The 18,716-nt window shown below is 38.2% G+C and overlaps 1 protein-coding gene across 3 annotated transcripts in view; it reads left to right on the top strand.

The window, feature by feature from the left end:
- Window positions 1-18,236, top strand: part of tgo (Aryl hydrocarbon receptor nuclear translocator homolog tgo) — a 535,800-nt gene extending 517,564 nt beyond the window's left edge. For all 3 annotated transcript variants that reach the window (XM_090371458.1, XM_090371450.1, XM_090371441.1), the window contains 2 exons: window positions 2,054-2,159; window positions 17,539-18,236. In XM_090371458.1, coding sequence (XP_090227584.1) covers window positions 2,054-2,159; window positions 17,539-17,732 — 300 coding nt within the window. In that variant the 3' untranslated portion in view covers window positions 17,733-18,236. The remainder of the gene's footprint in view (window positions 1-2,053; window positions 2,160-17,538) is intronic.
- Window positions 18,237-18,716: the final 480 nt, after the last annotated feature.

The raw sequence follows: 18,716 nt of genomic DNA, 5'->3' as shown, positions 1-18,716 counted from the left end.
TTGATAGTTCTTGGAAAGAAGTCACTAAGAAATGCTTACATGGAGTTTGGCGCAAAATATGGCCAGAAGTTGTACTAGAAGAAGAAAATAACATCCAAGAAATTAGAAATGAAGTTATCCAGATGGCTCAATCAATAGGTTTCGAAAATATCGATGAAGAGGATGTTAGAAATTTATTGAATGCAGAAGATGATGGTTTTTCAGTGGAAGATTTAGAAAACCTTGTTAGCAACGAAGACAAAGATAATAAAGACGAAGTTAAAGAAGTTCCTGCTGAAAAAGTGTTAACAACCAAAGATTTAAAAAGGTGCTTAAATGACATTGAAAACGTTTTAAATTTTTTTAGTGAAAATGATCCTGATTTAGGAAGAAGTTTTATTGTTAAGCGATCAGTGTTAAATGCAATAACTCCGTATAGGCAATTGTTAAATGAAAGAGAAAAAAAGCATAAGCAATCAACTTTAGACTCATATTTTAAAATGTGATTTCACTTTGTATGTAAGTTGACTGTTTATTTAATAAAACTTTTCTTTGTTCGAAAAAAAAAAGCTTTTCATTTTCTTTACGTAGTAACATATCCCTATTCTGGCCATAGTATTTTTACCTCTGAAAACGAAGTTTCGCTTAACGAAGTAATTTCGTGGAACGCATCCTATTCGTTATTCGAGGTATGCCTGTATTTATATATTACAGCATTTTATATACAAGGTGTGGCTATTAAATAGACAATGCACACAGCCAGTACACACCAAATGCCACCTGTGAAACAGAGGCACAGTAGTTGACCTTGAACCGTTCCTTAGTGATCTACCAAGTCACGTTCCAACACGCTCATTCATTTTGCATTGAGAAAAATTTTCATTACCTTGTTTTTGCAGTTTGCAGGAAATATGACAGAAAAAAGAATTGAACAATGAATTAACAGCAAATTTTTAACAAAACTAAAGAAAATGGGAAGATACTATGTCAAGAGCTTGCATCTTTGGTTGGCATAAAAGATATTTAGAAAGAAGAGAAAGTAGAAGATGATGAATGACCAAGCCATCTAGTATCCATGAAACTGATGAAAATGTGGACTAGTTAAGGACATTGATTAGAAGTGATCAATTAAGCATTAGAATGGTTGCATCAGAAATCAATATGGACAGAGTAATAGTTACACTAAATTTTAACTGAAAATTTAGGCATGAGAAAAGTGTGTGCCAAGAGGCAAAAATTTTGAATGAACATCAAAGAATGAGAAGATTCCAAGTTTGTGAAGATATTTTTAAAAAATGAAAAAAATCCAGATGTTTTGAGTACTGTAATTACTTGCAAGGAAAGTTTAGCTGTTCCAGTATGACCCAGAAACTAAAAGACAGTCAATGCAATGGAAGATAAAACAATCCCCCAGACCGAAAAGAGCAAGAATGTCAAAATCAAAAATGAAAACCATGCTTCTTGTTTTCTTCAGTATTAAAGGAATTGTTATGGCTGAATAAAAGGTAAACTGCAGCCATTATCAACCCACTGCAGGATGGAAGCCTCCTCAACAATTCATGCTGAGGGAAATGAACTATAGTCTGCCACGCTGGGCCAGTGCGGGTTGGCAGACCAACCATATTTAGCATTCAGAGGCTTGAACCCCGGTCTACTCAAAGAGCATGTGCTACTGCACTCCCACTCCTGAACACAACGTATTCAGCCATAAGGCCTCCGTAATATCTTTACGGAGGCTTTATGGCTGAATACGTCCCACCAAATCAGACTGTCGATCAAACATACTACATCGAAGTTCTGACAAGGCTGCATGAAAAAAATTTTGAAGGAAGAGACCTGAATTGTGGAAGGATCTTCCCTTTCAAGAAGCTCTGTCTTTTTTTTTAGGTGCGGTCTCCACACTTGAATATTGTATTCCAAGTGTGGTCTAACAATAGCCTTATATAATGGGTTATGACATCCTTATCTTTATTAATATTTGTTTGATTTCACTTTGAATAGGCAGGCAATTTACATTAACTTTATCTTAATATGAATTTTCATTTGATGTAACAAATTTTATATATTTTTATAGCCAAGTTCAGAAGCCTTCAGCCAAAGTTATGGTCCAATGAGTTCCCCAGCACGTAGTCCCTCTGGACCAACTTATACTCAGCTAGGATCCACTCCCGGATCAAGAGGTAAGATGTGTATGTTAAAAATTATTATTCTCTTAACACTTCAATGGGTTTGCCAAAAAAAATAATAAAAATTCACATGACACACAAGCATCTGTTGCACTACATTCAGTTTTTGAGGCGAATAGACAAGAAATAGTTTAAAGTGGTTCATTCAATAATTCTTTTCTTTATTTTGATATTTTATTCGATAATAAGAACAAATAATATCTTTAGTAACCTTAATGTAATTTTTATTTAAAAAAAAATCACTTGCAACAAACAGTGATATGCAGAAAAAGAACTCAAAGCTAAAAACTAAAACCAAAACTTTGTGTGAAGATAATATGCACGCTGCACACACTGCATTTTATAGATAGCAGAGATTTTTATGGCTATACTTCTCCTAATTTAAAAAAATACTTTTCCAGTTAATGCAAATCAAAATTAAGCCATACTGGAAACAGGGAAAAGGAGGTGATTATCCCTCTGTATAAGGCAATGGTCAGGCCACGCCTTGAGTACTGCATACAGGTCTGGAGGCCTCATTTTAGGAAGGATGTAGATTTACTTGAGCGTGTACAGAGAAGGGCAACAAGATTGGTGAGGGGAATGAAGGGATCCTCTTACCAAGAGAGGCTTAAGTTCTGCAAATTGCAGTGTCTGGAGACTAGGCACCTGCACAGTGATCTGATTGAGGTATATAAGGCCTTGAATGGGTTGAGCACCTGAATTCTGATGGGATCCTTCCACTTGTTCAGGTTACGAACCTAAGGGGGCATAAATTCAAATTAAGAAAATACAGATGTAGATTAGATGTGCGGAAATTTGCCTTTAGCCAGCGGGTGGTTAATTGCTGGAACAAACTTCCATCTGTCGTTGTGGAAGTTGATAGGTTGAATAAATTTAAGGAGGAACTGAACAGGCATTTGGAGGGAATGGTGTGATTTTTTTTTTTTTTTTTGGCTGATGCTGCATAAGCTCATACACTTGCTTTCTTGCATCAAATGCCACTGCTACTACTACACACTGAAATTTATACTAACGTAATGCTAATAGATATTTTAATTTTTTAACTGGATTAAAGCATTATAAATAGGTACAAGGTACATAATTCATATTTTCATAAAGATATTAGTTTTTAATTTATCATGGAAATTTTATTTCAGTAAAATTAGGATTAATTATCCTATGGTTCACTCGTAAATTGAGAACATTAGAAAAACCAAGCTGATTAATTTCACTTGGAAATGAATTCTCTTTTGACAGTACTGTATACCTTCAATTTTATATTTATGGCAGTTTAAAGAGTTACAAGTGATATATAATTAAACTGAGACAGGCTTCAAAAATCATCATAGATATAAATAGCCTGAAATAGTCCTCTAGTTACCTTAAGCTTACAAACCAAAATTTGTATTAGAAAATAAAATTAAGAAGGTTTTTTTTTTTTTTTTTTTTTTCCTGTGCTGGCATGGATCACAGCACATTACATTGATGCTGTGGTACTTTGATAAACTTTTCAATTACTATGTAATTCATAAAAAATTTCAAGGTATTTCCTACTTGATTTCTTAGGTCTCTTGAATATCTGGTTTTCCCATTTCCATTCTGAATTAAACTAGGTTAGCTCTCTAATTTAATTGAAGTTTTAACATAAGGAGGTATAGTAAAAAAAAATAAAAATAAATAGTAAATAGGTTTAAATAGGACTTTTCTGGCTTATCAGTTTATTTGGCAGCATTAATCCTTCCTATCAATTAATGTTTCAATAATCTCTTAATAATGCTTAGTTGTAAAAAATTCGTGGATTTTCATATACAGGATTAGTTGACTTGTAGGATCAACTAATTCTATTCACTGAAAACTTAAAAGTCATACAAAATTATGTATTATTGGTTTCCCTTGTAATTATTCTCATTCCAGTTTTCTCTCTGACTGCTCACTACAGGTGATGTATATGGCTCTCTCTCTTCTAGCTTTTTTTTTTTTATTTTTTTTTATGAAAACCCCAAACACAAGACGTTTTAGAACTTATAGTGCTTAATACCATGCGTGGGTTGGGGGTTGAGAAGATGGAAGAAGACATTAGCATTAGTAGAAGCATATGACGCATGAAACCAAGCTTTTGCAACATCAGCCAAAAAAAAACAAAAAAAAAAAAACACTCCCATTTCACCCCTCCGTTCGTTTCAAATACCTGTCCAGCTCACCCTTAAATTTATTTAGGCTATCAACTTCCACAACAAAGGATGGAAGTCTGTTCCACCAACCAACTACCTGCTGGCTAAAGGCAAACTTCTACACATCTAGCCTACATCTGTCTTTCCTCAATTTGAATTTATGCCCTCTCAGGTGATTATTCTGAGCAAGAGGAAGAATTCCATCAGCATTGAGCATGCTCAAACCATTCAAGGCATTATACACCTCAATCAGATCACCTCGCAGGTGCCTAGTCTCCAGACACTGTAATTTGCAAAACTTAAGCCTTTCTTCATAAGAGCAACCCTTTGTTCCATTCACTAATCTTGTTGCCCTTCTCTGTACTCATTCCAACAGCTCTACATCCTTCTTAAAATGAGGCCTCCAGACCTATATACAGTACTCAAGGTGTGACCTGACCATTCCTTATACAAGGGGATAATCACCTCCTTATCCCTGCTAGAAAAATTCCTGTATATCATTGACAAGACACCATTAGCTACTCTTGCAGACAGTCTGCACTGCTCAGAAAACTTCATATCTGCCTGCACAATTACCCCTAGGTTCTTTTCATTCTGTACCACCCTCAGTGTAGTACCACAGAGTTGATATGTTACTCTGGGGTTACTGCTTCCCATATGCAGTACTTTACATTTGTCAATGTTAAACTTCATTTGCCACCTCTCAGCCCATCTGCTCAACTTTTCTAGATCCTGTTACAGCAGCGTACTGTCATTAGTGTTCTTAACAACCATGCCAACCTCGTATCGTTTGCAAACTTGGACATTAAGCTTGATATAACCATCATCAATATCATTTATAAATACAGTAAACAACAATGGATCCAACACTGAACCCTGAGGGACTCCACTAATAACATTAGTCCACGATGACCAGTGTCCATTGATTACCACTCTCTGTCTTCTCCCACTCAACCATCCCTTTATCCATAGCAGCAATTTGCCTCCAATACCACACTGCTCCAATTTGTAAAGCAGTCTTCCATGTGCAACAGTATCAAAAGCCTTTCTCAGATCCAAATATGTGATTTGAGAGTTATTCTCTGCATCCAGTTCCTTTGTGACCACATCTTAGTATCCAGTCAAATTGGTCAGGCAAGACTTTCCCTTAACAAAATCATGCAGTGTCCGAGCTATAACTGAAGTCTTGTCTAGATGATCCCGCAGTGCTTCTTTAACCAGTGCCTCCATTAATTTTCCTCGAACAGAAGTTAAACTAACAGGTCTATAATTACTTGTGTCGCCCTTTGATCCTCCTTTGTGAATTGGGGTCACATTTGCACATCTCCAGTTCATGGGTATCTCCCCTGAGTCCAAAGAAGCTCTCATAATTATGGCTAAGGGTTTGCTTACTTCCTTTGCTGCCTCCTTTAATATAACTTGATAGATCCCATCCACCCCTGGTGCCTTTTTTATGTTTATCTTCAACAATTTCTCCTCCACTTTCCTCTCAGTTATTACAAAATCATCTAGCTCACTGCCAGTGTTTAACTCACCTCTGGCATTCCCCTTCTTGAATAACTCATCATGTGTGAATATAGATGCAAAATACTCATTTAGTTTGTTAGCCACCTGAGCAGGATCACCAACAGTTGAACCATCGATATCCAGTGGACCAATCTGATTCATCCCTTTCCTTCTAGAGTTTACATAGGTAAAGAACGTGTTGTCGTTTTTCTTTGCATCCTTTGCATGGCGCACTATGGCCATAGTTACCAATGCGCCTAATAAATCCCGAAACAAACAAACAAGCATCCTTTGCCAAAGATTTCTCATAATCTGCCTTTGCCTGCCTAATCTCCTTTGTGACTTGGTTACAGACCAGCTTATATCTATCATAGGTTTCCATGTTACCCATTAATTTATATGTATCCCATGCAATTTTCTTCTCTGCCATATGGCTCATTATTTCATCTGACATCCATTTAGGCCTAAACCTTGAACAATATTTCTTAGTTGGTATGTAAAGCCTAGTAGCTTCCAAGTTAAATTCTTTGAATGCTTCCCATTTTGAATTTGCTGTTGGTAACATCATCAGTTGGTCCCACCGTGTAGAATTTACTGTCTCAGACCACCGTAGTCGCCTTTACGAAAGCAAAAACCCTTCCCTTTACCCCTAATGGTAGTTATCTCTTTGAGTAAATCCCACTTCAGCACACTGATCACTGCCTGCTAGTGGTTCCTTTATCTGCAGATTCTTTATGCATGAAGAATCACTACTGATAATCAGATCAAGAGTATTACTCCCTCTAGTTGCCTCCCGAACATACTGATGTAAAAAACAATCATCCAATAAATCTACAAAAGCCTTGCTAGTGACCAACCCACAAATTCCAGTCAATATCTGAGAAATTAAAATCATCCATTACTGGCCCACCCTATTTCCCTGTTCAATTTCTTATTATACTCATCAGAGTCATTAGGCCTATAACACACTCCTACTCTCAATTTTGATCTCCCAATGCTTATGTCACACAAAACTGACTCGACACTGCACTGTCCAGCGACGTCAACTGGCTTCACTTCCTTGGATTTTATGTGTTTCTTAACTAATAGCATAACCCCTCCTCCCTTCCTATCCTGTCTATCCTTCCTGTACATATTGTACTCCCCAAATTCCAGTTCTGCATTCCTTATATCTCTGTGACACCACGTCTCTGATATCCCAACAATATCTGCCTTTGAAGTTTTAAGCAATACCTCATATTTGTTGATATTAGACTTGAACTTCTGTATACTGTAACTTCTCTGCTATTCAGGTGTTCCCGAAGTTTCAGCTCTTTCTCCCATTTTTTTCCTCTTGTATATTACTGTCCTTCTTCCGTTGACCGGAAAGCCTATTCATAGTTTTGCTGATGATAGCACATTGCATTCCACCTTCCAGTTTGAGAAACCTTGTCCTGGCCAAACAGCTTCAACTTCTCAAATATGACCTACCAATTCCTTAAATGCTGATCTCCAGATAATTCTGCCGTGGGACAAAGATAACTTATTTGGTTTCAATCTTTCTAAAACTCAATCCTGTCTTATATCTTGCAAAAAAGGATTCTTCTGCTCCTATGCTTAAATTGATGACACTGATTTTGAGACAAGATTCTATTGTAATGAGCAGCAGCCTAGAGAGCAGGTTGCTGGGGATTTAAAGATCTGCTGGGAGTCATTATGGAACAAGTAAATACATGGGCTGTGTTAGAATAACTAAGAGTAAGAAAAGGTGCATGTATACTTGCATGTACACTAGTGCTAGAAATATAGTAAATAAATTTGATGAATTTGAAGTGCTGATCAAGACATCAAAGGCAGATATTGTTGGGATATCAAAGACATGTTGACACAAAGATATAAGCAGTGCAGAACTGGAATTTGGGGAGTACAATGTGTACAGAAAGGATAGACAGGGCATGAAGGGAGGAGGGGTTATGCTGCTAATTAAGAAACACATTAAATCTAAGGAAATGCATCCAGTTGATATGGGTGGACAGTGGAATGTTGAGTCGATTTGGTGTGGCATAAGCACTAGGAAAGGGAAAATGAGAGTAGGAGTGTGTTATAGGCCTAATGACTCTGATGAGTACAACAAACAATTGTTTAGATTGGGCCAGTAAATCAGAATGTCTTGTAATGGGGGATTTTAACTTCCCAAATATTCACTGGAACTTTTGGGTTGGTCACTCACACACTAGCAAGACCTTTGTAGATTTATTAGAGGATTGTTTTCTACAGTAACATGTTTGAGGGCAACCAGAGGGAGTAATACTTTGGATCTGATTATCAGCAGTGATTATTCATGCATTAAGAATTTGCAGATAAAGGACCCTCTAGGCGACACTGATCACATTGTACTGATGTGGGATTTACTTAAAGATGTAACTACCATCAAGAGTAAAGGGAAGGGTTTTTGTTTTCATAAAGGTGACTACAGTGGTCTCAGACAGTTTTTAAATTCTGTACAGTGAGATCAACTGATGATGTTAGAAACAGCAAATTCTAAATGGGAAGCCTTAAAGGAATTAATCTTGGATGCTACTGGGCTTTTCATACCAACTCTGAAATGCTGTTCAAAATTTAGACCTAAATGGATATCAGATGAACGATTCTTGTGACAGAGAAGAAAAATATGTGGAATGCATATAAATTATCAGGTGACACAGAGCCTATGCCAGATATAACCTAGTCTGTAATCAAGTCTCAAAGGAGGTTAGGCGAGCGAAGGATGATTACGAGAAATCCTTGAAAAAGGATGCAAAGAAAATCAACAAAGACTACTTTACTTATATAAACTCTAGAAGGAATGGGATGAATCAGATTGCATTAGCATTGGCAAGGGCACATGATGCAAGAAAGCAAGCTTATATATCATCAACCAAAAAAAAAAAAAAAAGAAAAAGAAAAAGCACACACCCCCCTTCTCATTTCACTCATCCACCCACTCCAAATGTTTGTCTAGTTCTGCCTTGAATCTGTTTAACCTATCAACTTCTAAAACAACAGATGGAGGTGTGTTCCAGCAATCAACCACCTGCTGGCTAAAGGCAAACTCCCACACATCTATCCTACAACTCTCTTTCCTCAATTTGAATTTATGCACTCTCAGGCAATTATTCTGAGCAAGAAGAAGAATCCCATTAGCATTGAGCATGCTCAAGCCATTCATGGCTTTATACACCTCAGTCAGATCACCTCGCAGGTGCCTAGTATCCAGACACTGTAATTTGCAAAACTTAAGCCTTTCTTCATAAGAGCAATCCTTTGTTCAATTCGCTAATCTTGTTGCCCTTCTCTGTACTCGTTCCAACAGCTCTACATCCTTCTTAAAATGAGGCCTCCAAACCTGTATACAGTACTCAAGGTGTGGCCTGACCATTGCCTTATACAAGGGGATAATCACTTCCTTATTCTGTCCTCCCTTCCTAAGGAAGGGGAGAGAGGAGGACGGAAGTTTACTAAACTCTAACAGGGATCTAAATGATTTTGTAATAACAGAGAGCAAAGTGGAGGGGAAATTGTTGAAGTTAAATTTAAGAAAGGCACCTGGGGCACATGAAATCTATCCAGTTATACTGAAGGAAGCAGCGAGGGAAGTTAGCAAACCCTTAGCCATAATTATAAGAGCATCATTAGATTCAGGGGAGGTCCCCATGACTGCAGATGTGCAAATGTATCCCCAATTCGCAAAGGGAATCTAAGGGCGAAAACGGCAGTTGAATGAATAAGTGAGGAAGATGAAAAATTGGTTCTGTGGGTTTGAAGTTGGATGCTGTTAGATGTTAATGGATGTTGGCTGGTGGCAGCACGTGTTCGGACTGCTTTGAATGACAGAGCGGGAATTATAGAAGCCAATTCAGAAGAACAGTGCCCATGGAAGTACCTGTAGAAGAGGCATGCAGCAGAAACAGTACATTTATGAGAAAGCGAGTGGAGAGACTCTGTTGAGATGAGTCATTAATTAACCTAACTGCCCTTTTCTGAATGGAATCAAGAACCCTGAGAGAGGTTTTGGGTGCACCACCCCAGATGTGGGAACAATATTCCATGGCAGGGACGATTTGCAATTTATACAGAGTGAGCAGCTTTTTGGAAGAAAAGTAACGCCGAGAGCGAAAGAGAAAACCAAGTTTTTTAAATGCAGAGGAAGCAATATTTGTAATGTGCTTGTGCCAAGAGAGATTAGAAGTCAGGGTAATCCCCAAAAGAGATATATCATTTTGCCTAGAAATCGGAGTGTCACTAAAGATAAGCATAGGAGCAGAAGAATCCTTTTTGCGAGATATAAGACAAGACTGAGTTTTAGAAGGGTTGAAATCAACTAAGTTGTCTTTGCCCACTGGAGAATTACCTGAAGATCGGCATTTAAGGAATTGGTAGCAGATTTTCGAGAAGTTGAAGCTGATTGAGCAGGACAAGGTTTCTCAAAATGGAAAGTGGAATGCAATGTGCTATCATCGGCAAAACTATGGATAGGATTTTTAGTCAATAGAAGAAGGTCATTAATATACAAGAGGAAAAGAGTGGAGGAAAGAACTGAGCCTTGGGGGACACCGGCATTAGTGGAGAAGTTAGAAGACAGAGAGCCATCTACCATCACCCTCAGTGAGCGATCAGAGAGAAAACTGGATAACCAATTACTAAAAACAGTTGGCAAACCATAAGATGGAAGCTTGTTTAGAAGACCTTTATGCCAAACACGATCAAAAGCCTTTGAGATGTCAAGAGCGACTATTTGTGTTTCACCGAACTTTTCCATTGAATAGTCCATAGATGGGTAACATAAGCCAGAATATCACCAGTGAATCGACACTGACGGAATCCATACTGGCGATCGTTGATCAGACGGAAGGTTTCTAGGTAGTTTAAGAGTTGGCGGCTGATTGATTTCTCCATTACTTTAGAAAGAGTAGAAGTAATTGCAATGGGACGATAATTGAATGGGAGGGATTTGTCACCCTTTTTAGGAACTGGCTGGATATGAGAAAATTTCCAAGCAGAAGGAAAAACACCTTTGGAATAAGAAAGTGAAAAAAGGCGGCAAAGAATAGGAGTAAGTTCAGGAGCACAGGTTTTGAGAACAAGTGGAGAAATACCATCAGGACCTGGAGCTTTCTTAGCATCAAGATTCATCAAAATCCTTCTGATATCCTTTTGAAAGAAGAGCACAGGAGGCATCGAATGGAGCATGCTGGGAATGGTGGGAGGTGTTTTACCAAGATCATTAATACATGAACTGGAAGAAAAATGGGATGCTAGCAGGTCAGCTTTATCCTTGGCTGAAGTGACAACAGAACCATCTGTTTTGGACAGAGGTGGGAGCAGAGATGGGCAAAAGTTGCGGCCAATAGCTTTGGCAAGAGACTAGAATGCTCGGCTACCATTAGGGCAAGAAGCAAATTTTCTACTCTTAGCCTGTTCAAACTCTGGTTTGAACTGATTAATAACTGCTTTAGAATTGTTGCGAGCTTTGGTGTAGGCAGAAAATGAAACTGAAGAATTAGAAACAAGCTAATTACGATATGCAACATTCTTCTCTTGAACAGCCTTAGCTTAATTTATTGGAAAACCAAGGTTTAGATAAAGGACGACATTTTAAAGTGAAATGTGGGATAAAGGATTCCATTCCTGCTAGAATAATTTCGCTGACACAATCTGAGCAAACGTTGACATCAAAACTTTTGAAACAGTAATCCGACCAAGGAAAAGACGAAAAGAAGTCTTGCAGGTCATCCCATTTTGCATTCTTGCAATGGCAAACAACACGACGTTGGGAATAGCCATGAAATAAAGGTTCCATTGGAGAAGAGACAATCGCCAAGTTGTGATCTGAAGTGCCTAAAGGACCTCTTACTTCGATTGTACATGTACTTAGAAGGGTTGCTTGTGAGAAAATCTCAAGCGTATTGGCTGTATGATTAGGATTGTCCGGCATTCTTATAGGTAAATGAACAATCTGTGCAAGGCCATTAGTAATTGCAAAAACCTCAGCATCTCAACCTGCTGGGTCAGTGTGACTAGAAAAACGGAGGCTAGCAGGAGTTGTGAACATTAAAATCACCAAGGAAAATTACCTCACTGTTAGGAAAGTTGGACTGGAGAAAGTCAAGTTGCAAAGAAAGGAAGTCAAAGAGCTCCAAGTGATTAGTGGAGTTGGGACAACGGTAGAGACAACAGATGAATTTGACACAATGAGGTAGAGAGATTTTAAGCCAGAGAAGATCAAAGAGAGGGGATTCCAAATTTCCAAGTCTCTGACAGGGAATATCAGAATGGACATATGCACAAGTACCACCTTTGAGGCAAAAGGAATCATACAGCGAATAATTTAGGCATCTGAGATGAGCAGTAGTTGAATCAACCGATAACTGAGATTCTGTCAGAAAAAGTACATGGGGTTTGGCAGACGGCAAGTGGAAATGGACATCGTTGAGATTAGAATTGAGACCTCGTATATTTGTGAAATGAATTAGGAAGTGCTTGGGAAGTTTAGATCTTTTCGCAGATAACCTTGCTCTATTAGTTTGACAATTCATGGTGTATTCAATAGTAAGAAAAAGTGGGTGGGACATGCTGCATGAAGTAATGAAATGGCATACACGTGGTAAGAATATACCCAGATCTTTGACACAACGTGGCCTCGACATGCTCCCCGCATACACACTACTCGGACTCCTTCCAGTCACTATCTGGCAGAGTAGAGGTGGCAAGATTATGCACCAGCTGCTCCGGAAGCCTCCTAGAGAGTTACCAATAGGTTCGGTCCGCTGTACTAACTAGCGGCCGGCCTGCGAACCACCGTTTTAGAGCTGTACCCTCGAAATGTAAGGAATATTGGATCTCGCGACGACATTCATCATAACCTCAAAAGTCATCATCATACTGCATGATGGAAGAGATAGGGAAGGGTTGACCGGAACTTAGCGCTAGAGACTAAACATGGGTTCCACCACTTCAAGCCTCAATAAGCAAAGTAGTTTAACATTGACAAATGCAAAGTACTGCATATGGGTAGAAGTAACTCCAGAGAAACATACCAAATGTGTTGTACTACACTTAGTGTGGTAGAAAATGAAAAAAACCTGGTGTAATTGAGGTGGTAGATGACTTTCATCAACCGGTGAAATACCACCACTTTGCTTATTTGGGCTTGAAGTGATGAAACCCATGTTAGTCTCTAGAGCAAAGTTTCTGGCATCCCCTCCCCACCATACTTCTCCTTCAACCCATGCACGGTACTAAGTACTATAGGTTTTGATACCTTTGTGTTTGGTGGTTTTCATAAAAAAAAAAAAAAAAATTGTGCAGTCTGATATAAAGTTCTCTGATCAGTGCAGACGGGATGCCAGAGCAGGTGATGGAGTTTTGTCAATGATATATAAGAATTTCACTAGCAGCGATAAGGAGGTGATTATCCCTTAGGCAAAGGAATTGTTCAGAGCCACATCTTTAGTATTGTATACTGGTCTGGAGGTCTCATTTTAGGAAGGATGTAGAGTTGCTAGAACGAGTACAGAGAAGGGCAACAAGATGGTGGAGTAACAAAGGGTGCACTTATGAAGAAAGGCTTAAGTTCTGCAAGTTGCAGCATCAGGATACTAGGCACCTGCGTGGTGATCTGTTTGAGGTGTATAAGCCATGAATTCTTTGAACAGGCTCATTGCTGATGGGTTACTTCCGCTTGCTCAGATTAAGAACCTGAGGCGCCATAGATTCAAATGAGGAAAGACAGTTATAGAATAGATGTGTGGAAGTTTTCTTTTAGCCAGCGGGTAGTTGAGTGCTGGAACAGACTTCCATTTGTTGTTGTGGAAGTTAATAGCTTAAATAAAATTTAAGGCTGAACTAGACAAACATTTGGAATGACCGGATGGGTGATGGGAATTTTTTTTTTTTTTTGACTGATGCTATATAAGCTTGCTTTCTTGCATCATATGCCTCAGCTAATGCTAAGATCTCTATTGGGGATTACAATGACCTGTAATGTCTCTTGACATAAGCGCCGACTGGGCTAACCGGGTGGGTAAAGTGCCTGCGTGGCAACCCAAAGGTCGTGGGTTCGAATCCCGCCTCGGGCTTGGATCCGAGTAGTACAAAAACCTTGGGAGGTGCATATGGCCACAGAAGCCGACGTGCCAACAACTAACAAAAAAAAAAAAAAAAAAAAATTGACATAAGCACATCACAAATATTGCTTCCTCTGCTTCTAATAAACTGGGTTTTCTCTTTCCTCTCAGTGTTACTTTTTCTTCCAAACAGCTTTTCACTCTGTGCAAATCTCAAATCTGCCCTACCATGGAATATTGTTTCCACATCTGGGGCATTGGCCCCCAAAACCTCTCTCAGGCTTGTAGACTCGATTCAAAACAGGTCAGTTAGGTTAATTGTCTCATCTCTAACAGAGTCTCTCCACTCTCTGTCTCATAGAAGTTCTGTTTCTGCTGCATGCTTTTCTATGGTACTTCCATGGGCACTGTTCTTCTGAATTGGCTTCTATAATTCCTGTTCTCTCTTCCAAAGCAGTCCAGATATGTGCCGCAACCAGTCAGCATTCTTTTACTGTCCAATTCGAGGTTCACAGAACCAATTTTTCTGCTTCCTCATTTATTCCTTCAACCTCAGTTTTCTGGAACAACCTCCCTTCATACATATTTCCTAAAAGTTACAATCTATTGAAATTCAAATCTAATAAGAAAAATGCATGGGATACATACAAATTAACAGGTGACACAGAAGCCTATGATAGATACAAGTTGATCTGTAACCAAGTTACAAAGGAGGTTAGGCAGGCGAAGGCAGATTACGAGAAATCCTTGGCAAGGGATGCAAAAAAAAAACAGCAAAGAGTTCTTTACTTATGTAAACTCTAGAAGGAAGGGGATGAATCAGATTGGTCCACTTGATATCGATGGGTCAACTGTTGATGATCCTGCTCAGGTAGCTAACAAACTAAATCAATATTTTGACTCGACATTCACACGAGGAGTTATTCAGCGAGGGGAATGCCAGAGGTGTATCCAACTCTGGCAGTAAGCTAGAAAATCTTGTAATAACTCAGAGTAAAGTGGAGGAAAAATTGTTGAAGATAAATACAAGAAAGGCACCTGGGGTGGATGGGATCTATCCAGTTATATTAAAGGAGGCAGCAAAGGAAGTAAGCAAACCCTTAGCCATAATTATGAGAGCTTCCTTGGACTCAGGGGAAGTACCCATGGACTGGAGATGTGCAAATATGATCCCAATTCACAAAGGAGGATAGGCGCCTCCGTAGCCAGGTGGGAAGGAGCAGCAGTGCAGAGCACATTCTTCTTGATTAGACCGGGGTTCGAGCCCGTCACCACCAAATACGGAGGATGCGGAAAGGTCAGGGAATGACCACCGCATATTCCCGGAGCAATATGGCCTTAGTTGCTAATGCTCCTAAAAACCAAATAACAACAACAACAACACAAAGGAGGATCAAAGGGCGACACAAGTAATTATAGACCTGTTAGTTTAACTTCTGTTCCCGGAAAATTAATGGAGGCACTGGTTAAAGAAGCACTGCAGGATCATCTAGACAAGACTTCAGTTATAGCCCAGACATAGCATGGTTTTGTTAAGGGGAAGTCTTGCCTGACCAATTTGATTGGATACTCTGATGTAGTCACAAAAGAACTGGATGCAGGGAATAACTTTGATATTATATACTTGGATCTTAGAAAGGCTTTTGATACTGTTGCACATGGAAGACTGCTGCACAAATTGGAGCAGTGTGGCATTGGAGACAAATTGCTGCTATGGATAAAGGGATGGTTGAGAGTGAGAAGACAAAGAGTAGTAATCAATGGACACTGCTCATCGTGGACTAATGTTATTAGTGGAGTACCTCAGCGTTCAGTATTGGATCCATTATTGTTTTCTGTATTTATAAATGATATTGATGATGGTATATCAAGCTTAATGTCCAAGTTTGCAGACGATACGAAGGTTGGCAGGGTTGTCAAGGACACTACTGACACTATGCTACTGCAACAGGATCTGGAAAGGTTGAGCAGATGGGCTGATAGGTGGCAAATGAAGTTTAACATTGACAAATGTAAAGTACTGCATATGGGAAACAGCAATCCCAGAGCAACGTATCAAATCTGTGGTACTACACTAGCAGTGGTAGAGAATGAAAGGGACCTGGGGGTGGTTGTGCAGGCAGATATGAAGTTTTCTGAGCAGTGGAGACGGGCTGCAAGAGTAGCTCATGGTGTATTGTCGATGATATATCGGAATTTTTCTAGCAGGGATAAGGAGCTGATTATTCCCTTGTATAAGGCAATGGTCAGGCCACACCTAGAGTACTGTATACAGTTCTGGAGGCCTCATTTCAAGAAGGATGTAGAGATGCTGGAACGAGTACAGAGAAGGGCAACAAGATTAGTGAATGGAACAAAGGGTTGCTCTTACGAAGAAAGGCTTAAATTTTGCAAATTACAGTGTCTGGAGACTAGGCACCAGCGAGGTGATCTGATAGAGGTGTATAAAGCTTTGAATGGTTTGAGCATGCTCAATGCTGATGGGATTCTTCCTGTTGCTCAGAATAATCACCTGAGAGGGCATAAATTCAAATTGACGAAAGACAGATGTAGGATAGACATGAGGAAATTTGCCTTTAGCCAGCGGGTGGTTGGTTGGTGGAACCGACTTCCATCCCTTGTCGTGGAAGTTTATAGCCTAAATAAGTTTAAGGCTCAGCTGGACAGGTATTTCGAACGAACAGAGGGGTGAAGTGGAAGTAGGTATTTTTTATTTATTTATTTATTTATTTATTTTATTTTATTTTATTATTTTTTTTTTTTGGCTGTGCTGCATAAGCTTGCTTTCTTGCATCAAATGCCTCTACTAATGCTAATGCTAATGTCAACAAGTATCTTATCTCATCTACTCAATCTTCAATCCATGCATGGTACTAAGTACTATAGTTTCTAATACCTCTCCTGCTTGGGAGGTCTCATAAAAAATAAAAAGTAGTCAGTTCTCCTGGTTATTCTCATTAATACCAAAGAATCTGATTGTTCGTTTCTCATTAGAGTTTGAAGAGGAAGAAAACCTTTGTACAAAAATTCCAAAGGTTCTTTGACTGTTCTTAACTATTTTTATCAACGCATGAAGAGTATGTTTTCAAATTACACATTTTTCAAACATTTTCAATTTTTCTTTTTTGAATTTATAAATAATTTGAAACATTTTCAGGATAACATGAAATTATCTAGTTGGTTAGGATTTATTCTCTTATACACAAAAATATCCAACAAATTCTAATAATTTCCTTTAACATGGAGTTGTGTTTTTTACTCAACTTGAGATTTCATTTTCATGCCTATTGAGAAGTATTATTCACTTCTAATTTAAGTCTGGATAAATCTATTCCAGATATTATTTCGTGATTAAAGTAGAAATTCATGGCATTTCTTTGACTATTATTTTTTATTAGAAACATTGATATTGTGATTTCTTTTAAAGATTTAAATACATAACTAACATTGAAGAGTAAGTTATATAAAAATATCATTTGTAATCTTTTTTTTTTTTTTAGATATTAAATTATATGAAATAATCTAATCTTATAATTTTTAATTGAATGAGAAACTATAGCATGATATAAAGTTTTTATTATTTTTCTGTGTACAGTTGCATTTCTCTAACTGAAAGTTGATATTTTGCAGGGATGTGGGGCCAGTGGCAAGGTGGAGCTCCCTCAGACAATTCAGCTCCTTCTGGTGCAGGAAATCACCAGGCTCCCCATGGCACTAATAGTGGTGCACCCCAACAAGAGCTAACAGATATGTTACAAATGTTAGACCAATCAGGAGCAACTTCGTTTGAAGATCTGTCAATGTTTAATACATTTTCAGAATGAACGGACTTGAATATCAAGTAGACAAGTTCATTAGGTACCATGATGTGAAATTTTTCCTAGTTTGTATGCCATATCTCATTTTTTCTTCATTACTCCATGTTATCTCCAATAATGTCCTTTCTTCAGATTTTTACTGAAAAATGGGACATATGGCCATATCATCATAATCATTGTCATCATCATCCTCATCATCATCAAAGAAAAGTAGCATTTCTCATTAGCCAATCATCAGTAAGGTGAATGATGTAAGTTACTCAGTTAAAGACAGAAAAAGGAAGTAGGAAACTGTGTAACATAATTTGCATCTTGAAATGTAATGTTTTAATGCACCTTTTTATATACAGAAAACTATGGACAGTTTTGTCACTTATATCATTCCATTATAAAATTTAGTGTGTAGGTCTGTGGCTGGTTAGGAGAGAAGGAAGAAACAAGAACATAATGGACAATCATATGAAATAAAACTGTTAAAAGTTAGCATGTTCTGAAGTGTGTCAGAGGGAAGGGAAGGTTATCTATATTGTGAATATACAATACATGAACAAGAAAAATAGAAAATACAACTGGATGCTCTCCTTTCCACTTTACAGACCTGCTAATGTATAGGATCTGTTGCTATGTTACATTCTTCATTCATTGTTTTATATTGGATGTCATCCTAACAGAATTTGTTAAAGAATGCTGTTACTATTTTTATCAGTAGAAAATGCTTCAGCCATCAATAGTTCATTTTGTAAAATAAACGTTAAACGTGCAGTATTATTTACAAATACCTACTGACAGTGGTTCTTAACCAGTGATGCACAGAATTATTATATATCAATATGTATGCCATATCTTTCTTATTTTATTACTTTCTTATCTTAGACCATAACATCATTCCATGGTTCTTATCTATCCTGAAATGGGCTAAAAACATAAATTATAGGTAGGCCTAGGTGATATTGTGAACTTAAAAAGGTTAAGTACCACTGTTATATAAGG

This window comes from Mastigoproctus giganteus, chromosome 1, assembly GCF_048544385.1.
Source record: "Mastigoproctus giganteus isolate SK-2022 chromosome 1, ASM4854438v1, whole genome shotgun sequence".
Lineage (NCBI taxonomy): Eukaryota > Metazoa > Arthropoda > Arachnida > Uropygi > Thelyphonidae > Mastigoproctus > Mastigoproctus giganteus.
This window is presented reverse-complemented; position numbering and strand designations above follow the sequence as displayed.